Genomic DNA, 9,589 nt, shown 5'->3' with positions numbered 1-9,589 from the left:
AGGACATTTTGTTAGATCTATTTGGCATGGTCTACTATTTTGCATTGTGTGCTACAAATGTAGGCATCATATAGACTATGGTAACATTCAAAGGAATGATGGCAACAGTATGAATTTGGAGATTTTTTGCAATCCCATATTTATGGCTCGATCAAAATGGTGGATGGAAGTACAAGAGGAACATCTAAACTATACTAAACAAGGAGATATCCTATTGATGTGGAACCCTAGTCTCACAAACCATCTATGAGTCCATGCATACTAACATCGCTCATCTCCCTCTACTGCCAACCTCATGGAGGAATCGAGAGCCAACCATGGCAACCTCTATCTCCCTGATGTGCAGTCCCCATATGATCTAACCCGGTGTAGATATGTGATGGTCTGAAAGGCTGCATCTAGCTGGAGTGAAAAAGCACCAAGAATTTCAAGGGATGCGAATATCAAGGACAACTTAGCTCAATCATAAAACTCGAAATGCAAATTTTAAAAAATCAACATTTTTAGCTTCTCAAAGTCGAACCTCCAATTAGACCTTCCCGTGGGCCAAGCCAACAAGATGAAATTTCATTCATGTGATCTGCCCAAGATGGTGACACAAAAGGGGCAAATTGAAAAGAGAGAGAGAGAGAGAGAGAGAGAGAGAGAGAGAGAAGAGGGGAGGGAGGGGGGAAGAAAACGATGGAGGGTACAAATAGCAAGATGGAGGATCTCAAGGGATACAAATAGCAAGTGCAAGTTAGCCTAATCGTAACAAGATGGTATGCGAAAAAGGGAGCAAGATGGTGCGCGAAAAAGGGAGCTGAGAAAGAGAGAATTAGCTTAGTAAGCAAAGCTACGCTTGTGTCCTCATCATCTGGGTTTCTAAACCATGTCCGGCCAAAAAATATATGAAGTTCAGTATGCAACAATTCTATCACAACTCAAAATGTCAATAATGCAGAGGATGATTCCCTCATTATTGCAATTAAATACAAACACATATTACCCATTCTGTCCTTAGATCTATCAAGAACTTGAAATCAGTCATAAAAAATGCAAAACTGTCAAATTACTTCTCTGAATAACCTGCCTATTAGCAAAGTTTGATGTTAATAGTTTGGCCTGTAAATGCATAAATTAGTGCTAAATGCCATAACTAGGAGCTACCAATTTCCTTTGACAATTCAAGTTATTCCAGATCTTATGAAATAACATCGAATGACAAATGCCAATAGAGCTAGCAAGACTATGAGATTTTCTCATTCTCCCAAAGATAAGTTGCCTTCGCGTGCGATAATTACCGAGATGCACAAACCCTTTCGTCCTTTTTCCCCATAACGCAATCAAGAAACGTACCGAAAATGGCTGTATTGCAACAAAATTGTGGCAAGCTCCCGTAGAACAGGAAGGCATCAAAGGAAACTGACTACAGCAGGGAACATAGCTTAGGAACACAGCAGCATAAGAAAATGAGTTTAGATCTCTCTTATACAAGCAATCCTTAGCTCTTTCTGTCCAATATCAACTTGCTCAAAAGTATTTCCAGAATGTTAGTAGCCATCTGAGGCTGCCACGTAGTCCTCACAGACCTCTGAACTTACTGGAGACACTCCCCTTTCAAAAGTTACTGTCTGGAGTCTTTTTCCAGTCCAAGAGGAGAAGAGAGCATTGTCCATGCGACACAAGTATCTCATCTGCTTACACGACAGCCAGGTCATTGTCCATGTGACTCAAGTATCTCATCTGCTTTTGTCCTCTGCTAAACACAAGCCGTTATATCCTACGCTTCCTACCTTTCCAGGAGGGTTGCTGCGGGGGGGCACTTGTATCTTTGTGGATAAAGATGAAACCCAATTCCTCAAGGCACATGCCAACTGACAAAGTAACCCAGACAATGCAATAGTTTATTCATATAGTGCAACGTGTCCCAACAAGCATACTTATATATGTGAAGGTCCCAGATATGCGCACAAAGGCAACCCTTCTCAACCTAATCAACTAATTTAGCAGACTCCCAACAAAGAGCCAAGCTACTGTCCTCCCTAAAGCATCAAACATTACTGTTTCGGGAATATGAAAAGCCTCATTTGAAAAAGTAAGGATCATGGACAGAGTCAAGAAACTCCCGTAAAAATTGGAAAGTAAATCATCCCCAGCTAACTTCATACGAGAGAAGTACCTGCCTGCTTCACTTAGCATAAAATATTCACATCTTCAGAGATCTGACATTAACCCAAAGGAAAAACTTCACCTTCAATCACCATCTACAATCTCCCAGACCATTTCACTGAAGACAGAAGACAACCATAGAGCATCTTCACTCTCAATCACCATCTACAATCTTCCAGACTATCTCCATTGAAGACAGAAGACAAACCATACATCATCTTGCATACTCTAAGAATGTATAAGGATAGATGGAAGTTGCTCATCGGTAGCAACCATGTCAGAACCCAAAAAAGTGAAGGAAAGGTGCTCATGTCCACAATGACTGTAGCTCCAGTAATCAGCCTCCTGTACACATGGTTGGGGGGGAAGGGGGGGACTTGCCTTCATAGCATCCTCTCAGACATGCATAAGACAACATAAGCTCTACTTTTGATAACATCTCAAACAGGCAACAGCAAACATTCCATTCAGGTACCCATCACCATTTTTGTCTTAAAGAGTGCATGTAGCCCTGCCCTGTCAAGAGCTTCGCCTTTCCCTGAATATTGGCAGTACCGAGTACATTTGTGTAATATCCGCATTAGCCTCCAAATCTTTTTCAAGATTTTCTCAAGCTTCTGCAAGTCCAGATCATGTGTTAAATCCTCTCGATTTATATTTGACAAAAGGAATCACATGAAAAGCATAACAGAAAGTAACATCACCGCTACTCTCCATCAACAACCTTTTTGTAATACAGCTCAATGTCATAAAAATTAGAAGAGTTTAAGAGCTGCGGCAACAGCAGAAGTATGTAGCTTCTACGCTTAGCAAAGGAGACACCTAAACATCAAAAGGGCTGAAAAACCTCTAGAAAATCACTGCAGGCCAATATGAGGCACCACTCTTCAAGGACAGCACATTGTAAAACTCCATCTTGAATGAGCCAATATCAGAGGCTAAGGTACAAATGTATAGCTTTGTAAGACTAGAATATATCCAATTTGTTATTATTCTAAGTCCAAATCCTTTTTGAATTCTTTTCAATCTTTCCAGGGTTGGGACTCACAAACCGTATAGCATTACTCAAGCAGTGGATGAAGTGCATCACAGCTCAGCATGTGACATGCACAATGCCTTACAGATCCATCCAAACACAAATTCAACACAACAAGTCCTCGAGGAGTGCTCTTGCCAACACAGAGCACACTGGATCAAAGGCCAGGAAACTGTACACTGGAAGATTGATCTTTGACGAATTCGGAAAAGCATCTTCCAAAGACCAGGAGGTCAGAAAGTTGACTCTGGGTGCCAGTAGGAGCAAGATTCTAAATTGAAAATTTTGTGCCTTTGCTTTTTACATCAGAAAAGACAACTTTCAGGCCCTGAAATATGCTACACTGCATTCTAGCATACTTTCACCATTGTGCGTGTATTTTCCTTGCTTGGAGAATCAGGCTAGAAGCAATCAACATGCAGCTTCCCCCATTTTGAATATTGCGGGGTTTGACCTTCGCCGCGGAGCTTTCATATGGAAGGTTTCAGCTCCCAATTACAAATCTTGATCTTAGGTGGTCCATTACTATCTACTCTTCTTTGAGGATACCTGCTAGATGACAAATTCACTGGAAATTTGAAAATATTTTTTGCTGTCCTGACAACAGAAGATCCAGGTGCAAAAGTAGAGGCCTATTCATTTCTTCTGCACAATCATATGGCTGCCCATCCTTGATCCTGCTCATTTTGGCATTCTCTTTTGCTGCCTCTTCGTCGAAGGGTTTCTCCTTTTGGCTTTCTTGTCAGCCGGTATAGGGAGGTTTCAGCAGGTGTAGGGAGGTTGAAATGTCAGACACCTCTCCTTTGTAAGAAGAGGTGTAGGGAGGTTGACACCTCTCCTTTGTCAGCAGGTGTAGGGAGGTTGACATGTCAGACACCTCTCCTTTGTAATTCTCTTATTTGATAGAGAAAATATCTCTTGCTCTCCTTGATGGTCTTAAAAGTAATATCTTTTACTTTGGAGCACATGACAGTTGTGCATCTGTCTTGCTATGAAGAAGTCACTGAACTTCCATGCACATGTATTAAGAGAACAAAACACACAAAAACGAACCAAAAACCTATGCAAAAGGGGAAATAGAGCAAAACTGCACAGTACTCAAAGCAAGGACAAAACTCTTTGTGCCACTGAATATAAAAGATGGCACATGTTTACATCCAACATGTGATGATAATAACCTTAGCGTTTGAATTTTTCTTTTCCTATTTTAGATTTTCAGAACATAAAATAAAAAGCAGACAAGAGATAGCTAACCTTCCAGGAAGCGTTTGAGAACTATTTACAGGTCCCCTTGCAGTGGCTTGGCGTCTTGCCCTGATTTCCTGATCCCTGTCAATGCGCATTGCAGCTACCTCTCTTTCCATATTGGCCACCTCTCTTCGCATTTTCTTTGCTTCGACATCCATGGCCTTTGTCAAAGTATCATTTTTCTTTGCAAGCATCTAACAAGGACCAGAAATAAAACTGTTAGCAGTCTAAAACACTCAGCTTGTAAAATATTTGTGATGCCAACTGCCAATGCAAAAGGTATAAGAGCAGCTGTCAAAAAGGGCACCTCAATTGCATCATCTTTGTCTTTAAGGCTTTGATCCTTCTCATGGCTAGCCTTTCTCAAAGCAATTACTTCCTTTTGCAACATATCATACAGTACACCAGACACCACATCACCCATTCCTTCAGAAGCCTCATTCTTGATGCTTAAATTCTCCTTCATTGTGTCATTAGATTCAACCCTAGAGACTGAAAGGGATCGATTCTGATGCTCCTCAAAGCCATTTGAAAAAGGCTTGTTTCTACTTGGCACAATTTCGGCTGGCCTTCCACCATCAAAGGATTTAGAAGCTGACTTGGCATTCCTAAGTATTGAAGAGCTAGAGACAGAGCCTCTTAGTTGTGAAACAGAATTACGCCGTTTACTATTGTAACCATTTGCTGCTAATCTGGAAGCATCCTCTGCTCCACCAATAGATTGACGCCTAGAAGAGCCGTTAATACCACTCCTCAACCCCTCCTCAGTGGCACTATTAGAAAGTCGACGAGAAGCACCATTAGTTGGACCTTTTAAACCTTCTTCAAGTACCTTGAGACGTAATAGAAATTTTTCCTGCAAAAAGGGCAAGGCTCAGTCTCATGCATCATGTTACACCATATATGTACGAAAATCGTTAACTAAAATAGGTACTCCCACAACCTTTAGTTGAGCTTCTGTCTTAGCTGCACGCTCTGCTATGCTCAGCTTGTCACGAAGCTGTTGCATCTCACCCTACACCTCGCACATGCAAAGAAAGCAATCATATTCAGCTGTTTGCATACATATATACAAGACAACATGGACAATCTGACAGTGCCTCAAACTGCTACAGCTATCTCTTTGCTTGCCTGCATGAACCGTCTCTCTTCAAGCCACTGCTTCACAGGCATCACTTTGTCGTTCGCATCTTTCCACTCATTTGCAACCACACAAGCCACTCTATTTGCTGTAATTTTTGCTCGTGCCAACTCCCGCTCAAGTGTTCTTTTTTCTTCCTGCCAATAATAAAAGGTACAGGAGTCATATGGGTGCAAAAGGAGACTCACATCAGTCCTATAGACGTTGAATCCAAAATCATCCTGTAGATCAATCGATATTCATTGTCTGAAAGATTTACAGTTATTGAGCTACTTAAGCTTTACAATCTAAACAACATATCTGTGCTTGTGCTACATTTCATTTTCTAATAGCCAGGAGACTATGCATATACCAACCTTAGTTGTTCAAAGGAAGAGGACAACTGACAACTCAAGTATTAACTTAGGATCTGCCAGTTGAAAGGACTGGCAGAGGCTCATTCTGCTCATGAGCAGTCCTTTCATAGCACAAAGATTCTTACCATCAACTGACAAACTTGTCGCTGTTGTTCCCGAACAGCATTTGCAGTAGCACCCCCAGCAAGAACTGCTTCTTCGAGTTCAGCAACTGTTGTACTCAGCTTCTCCACCTCAGCAACTTTCTGTCTGTGCATCTTATCCAAAATCTTATTCTCCTCCTGTCTCACAGTGAACCAAAGGTCAATTCTCCTGTCTTACAGAGGAAATGAATTCATAACACATGCAACATAAAAACATCTCTGCTTCTTTAGTCAAGTTAAGTGGAAACCTCAATAATTACAACTGCACATAAGCACAGCGCACCTGGCACATCTCTAGCTGCTTCATTAGCTCTTGGTTGCGATTCTGCAAATCATCAACCATCGAAGCCTTGGCTTCTGCGATTTGGACAGTCCTCTCAGCCTCTAGCAGAGCAGCTTCTTTAGATTTCGTCAATCTATCAAGGGCCCTGTTATCGTCTTGCAGTTTTGCAACCTGGGACGCGTTTTGTAAGAGCACAGCAGGACTCAACTTACATGACAACTTAAGTCAATTCCAACAAAATACTAGTCCTCTTCATTATGGATACCAATACATCAGTATGTCCAAAAGTGATAGCAAAGTACTTCTTGTCGTGCAATCTTCAATTCCGCCTCGAGAGGTGCAAGGATAGCCTCTATAGGTGGCATGTCCTCATCCTTCTGAGCAGCATGAACTCTTCGAAGTGTTGCCTCAGCTGCAAATTGAGCTGCAAGGGCTGCTTTTTTCTCATCATTCACCTTTTTCATTTCAAGGTTCTGCAGAGGCCATAACAGAAACACACTAGAGTCAACCCACACCAGGTGTGTAATACGAGGGCTGAGAATCCCTTAAAAATTAAAATGCCATTCTTGCACATCACATTTCCTTGGTGGTGTATTACCTTATTTTCCAGCAGAAGCTCTGTCTGCTTGAGCTTGTCCTCTACTTTCTCCAACACATCAGAAAGCTGGAAACACATCCCTTGGAGTCACTGATCCACTTCCTTCTAGAGAGAGAGAGAGAGAGAGAGAGAGAGGCGGGGGGGGCAGAGGGGGGGGGCTAGGACACTTCCTCTAAAGACCCATCCGGAGAAAGGGGGAGAAAGAAGGGGAATAGAAAAACGAGTCAGACAACCCCAGCCCACCCTACCTCTTCAAGAGCCTTCTCCTTTGCACGCTCTGTGAGTCTCAACGCCTTTATCTCAGCTTGAGCCTCTGCAAGTTCTCGATCTTTATCTATAAATGTTTGCCACACCATAAACCAAGGAAACAATAGCGTTAATGAGACTAATATTTCAATTTGTGAAGACACGACTTTTGCATACTGTGGTGTTTTGGAACAGCTACAACCAATGAAGCTGTTGACAATTAGCTCTTAAGAACAAGAAGGACGTTGGAGCAGGTATAGTCCCACTAAAATCAGGAGCTATTGGGAGCGTTTCTGTTTCAAGAAATGTGACGCGCTCAACAGAAATCTACTATCCAGCAAGGCAAGGGTGCCCGCAACTCAAACTTGCCGTTCACTCAAAAATTGTGCTCAGAAAATCCTTAGTATTTCCAAGTTCTGACGCATGAAGTTGCAAATATATTTTCAACTCCTCAGACAGTCGAAAACATAAATGAACAAATCTGAAAGCGCAAGCAAAGATAGTGTAAACGAGAGTTCCCTACCTCGCACTTCGTTCTCCAGTCGATTCAATTCCACCTTCAGTGGATTGGAACCGTGTAGCAGGTTGAATAGCTCATCCGTCTCCAAGCTCTGCTTGACAACACTCTTGCGTCTGGACTTTGAGTCCGATTTGGGCGCACTCGAAGGTATGTATGCATTGGCACCAAAATCGTAAGGCTGCTTCTCATTTTTGTAGTGAAGGTCCAGAAAGTTATCATCCTCATCGATGCTGCTTGCGACGTCCGACATTGGGCCGGCCGATCCTGTCGATGGGTCACATCAAAAAGCAGCTAGACAGCAGAACATGCGATCATGTCAAGCTTAGGCAGTAAACCCTGCAAGATTGATGCGAATTTGCAACCACAGCGCGACTACGGGCTCCAAATGTAGTGAGGACTCTGCGATGCAGGCAATGCGGGCGAAAATGGCGAGGATATTCGAAAAGTCGCAAAGACGGGGCAATGCCGGCAGGATTTTGGTTCCTGGAAAGAGGAGCTGGAAGCCACGGCCGGCGGCAAAGGGGAGCTATACGACTCGCAGCGGAACCCAGAACGAGCGTGAAGATCAAGAGGAAGGGATCGAGATGCAGGAGCTGTTGATGTTGCAGCTGCTTCAGCTACTGGCGTTGGAGATGGGGGCGCTCCCGTAACTGCGGACGTCTATGGAGCTCCGTGCGAGACGCTGCAGCTGAGGATGCTGTGTCTGTGGAGAGAGGTGAGCAGAATGGAGCTGGAAATGGAGCTGGAAGCACTGCAGCGAGGCAACGAGAGGGCAATGGAGGAGAAGGGGGGTGAGCTCCCTGAGGGAAGCGAAAGGGGAAACCAAAAATGAGATCTTTGAGTGCGGAAAAGGGAGAGCTAGCTGCTAGTGTATGGAGATGGGCGGTAAGAGAGATGAGTGAGGAGTGCTCATAGCAAGGAAGCAAAGGGAAAGGAAGGGACCTGGCTATGGCGGAGGAGGTTTTTCATCAGACAGCAAGCTTTCAAAAAACGATGGTTGCCAGGAAGAAGATGACCCAGTTGAAACGTCCTCCGCTTTTTCCTCGGTGTAAACGTTCCCCCTCCCTTAAGCTCCTGTGTAACTCCTCCCTTTTTTTTTTCTTTTTCTTTTTTGCCTTTTCTTTTTTATTTCTCCCTCGGTTTTTGAACACTCTTTAGAGCCCTTTCTTGGGGGGAGAAGCAAAAGAGTGGGAAAGTATCTCCCCCCCCCCCCCCTCCCCCACCCACCTCAACTCCCTCTCACCCCTACTACTCACGGTGCTTACACATTCGCCCTTCACCCAAACTTGCACACGTTCTGGGCGGCCACGATTCATCAGCTTGGACTATGGACATGTTTGTCACATCAGCTCGCCTTGGCCGGCACCCTTCGTGTGTAACCACCTAGATATTATCTTTTCCTCTTTCCTGAGAATGCTCGAAATCTCCGCCCTCCTTATCCTCTCTGAAACAGGCACCACATTGCACATCACTTGTAGAAAATGCCTACCACACTCTTTCCTCCTTCCCCTTATCTTGCTAGGAAACCCCCTTGCTTCATCATATCTTGTTTAACATAAAAGATGGCAATTGTGATGAGGACTATCGTGAGCAAAATCGGCTCCCATTTACCATTGATCACTTGTCACCTAGATGAAATTCACTACTTCTTATCTTGTAAGATAAAACCACAACTTGAATTCAAGCAACCTATGTTTCTTGCTCCACCTCACATCATAATCTACCTTCGAATCAAAACTCTTCCCCCTCAATCCCACATAGCCTCCAGAGTCCCTATCCCTTCCTCCTCCCCATTTGGAACCCTCACCTTTGCTTGTCCTCCCTCTACCTTGCTTGTATCGCCATTCTTTGTCTTATACGCTACTCT

The 9,589-nt window shown here is 43.5% G+C and overlaps 1 protein-coding gene across 1 annotated transcript; it reads right to left on the bottom strand.

The window, feature by feature from the left end:
• Nucleotides 1-1,252: 1,252 nt before the first annotated feature.
• LOC147885082 (microtubule-associated protein 70-1-like) lies at nucleotides 1,253-8,747 on the bottom strand. The gene is made up of 11 exons (XM_087397944.1): nucleotides 7,726-8,747; nucleotides 7,205-7,290; nucleotides 6,957-7,022; nucleotides 6,661-6,831; nucleotides 6,359-6,529; nucleotides 6,058-6,213; nucleotides 5,567-5,713; nucleotides 5,379-5,450; nucleotides 4,743-5,291; nucleotides 4,442-4,629; nucleotides 1,253-2,768 (listed from the first exon to the last, which is right to left on the bottom strand). Exons 1-11 carry the CDS (start codon nucleotides 7,970-7,972, stop codon nucleotides 2,750-2,752), a joined length of 1,872 nt encoding a protein of 623 aa, XP_087254070.1. The 5' UTR covers nucleotides 7,973-8,747; the 3' UTR covers nucleotides 1,253-2,749.
• Nucleotides 8,748-9,589: the final 842 nt, after the last annotated feature.

This window comes from Dipteris shenzhenensis, chromosome 26 (assembly GCF_047967505.1).
Source record: "Dipteris shenzhenensis isolate YYH24624 ecotype China chromosome 26, Dip_SZ_1.0, whole genome shotgun sequence".
NCBI classification, from domain to species: Eukaryota; Viridiplantae; Streptophyta; class Polypodiopsida; order Gleicheniales; family Dipteridaceae; genus Dipteris; species Dipteris shenzhenensis.
Note: the sequence above shows the minus strand (reverse complement) of the source record. Positions and strands in the feature narration are given on the sequence as shown.

Coding starts and splice junctions, on each gene's coding strand:
- LOC147885082 (XM_087397944.1), bottom strand. CDS start 7,972: ATGTCGGACGTCGCAAGCAGCATCGATGAGGATGATAACTTTCTGGAC. Junction 6,530..6,660: donor TGAAGATTGCACGACAAGAA/GTACTTTGCTAT, acceptor AACGCGTCCCAG/GTTGCAAAACTGCAAGACGA. Junction 5,714..6,057: donor GACAAGTTTGTCAGTTGATG/GTAAGAATCTTT, acceptor TATTATTGGCAG/GAAGAAAAAAGAACACTTGA.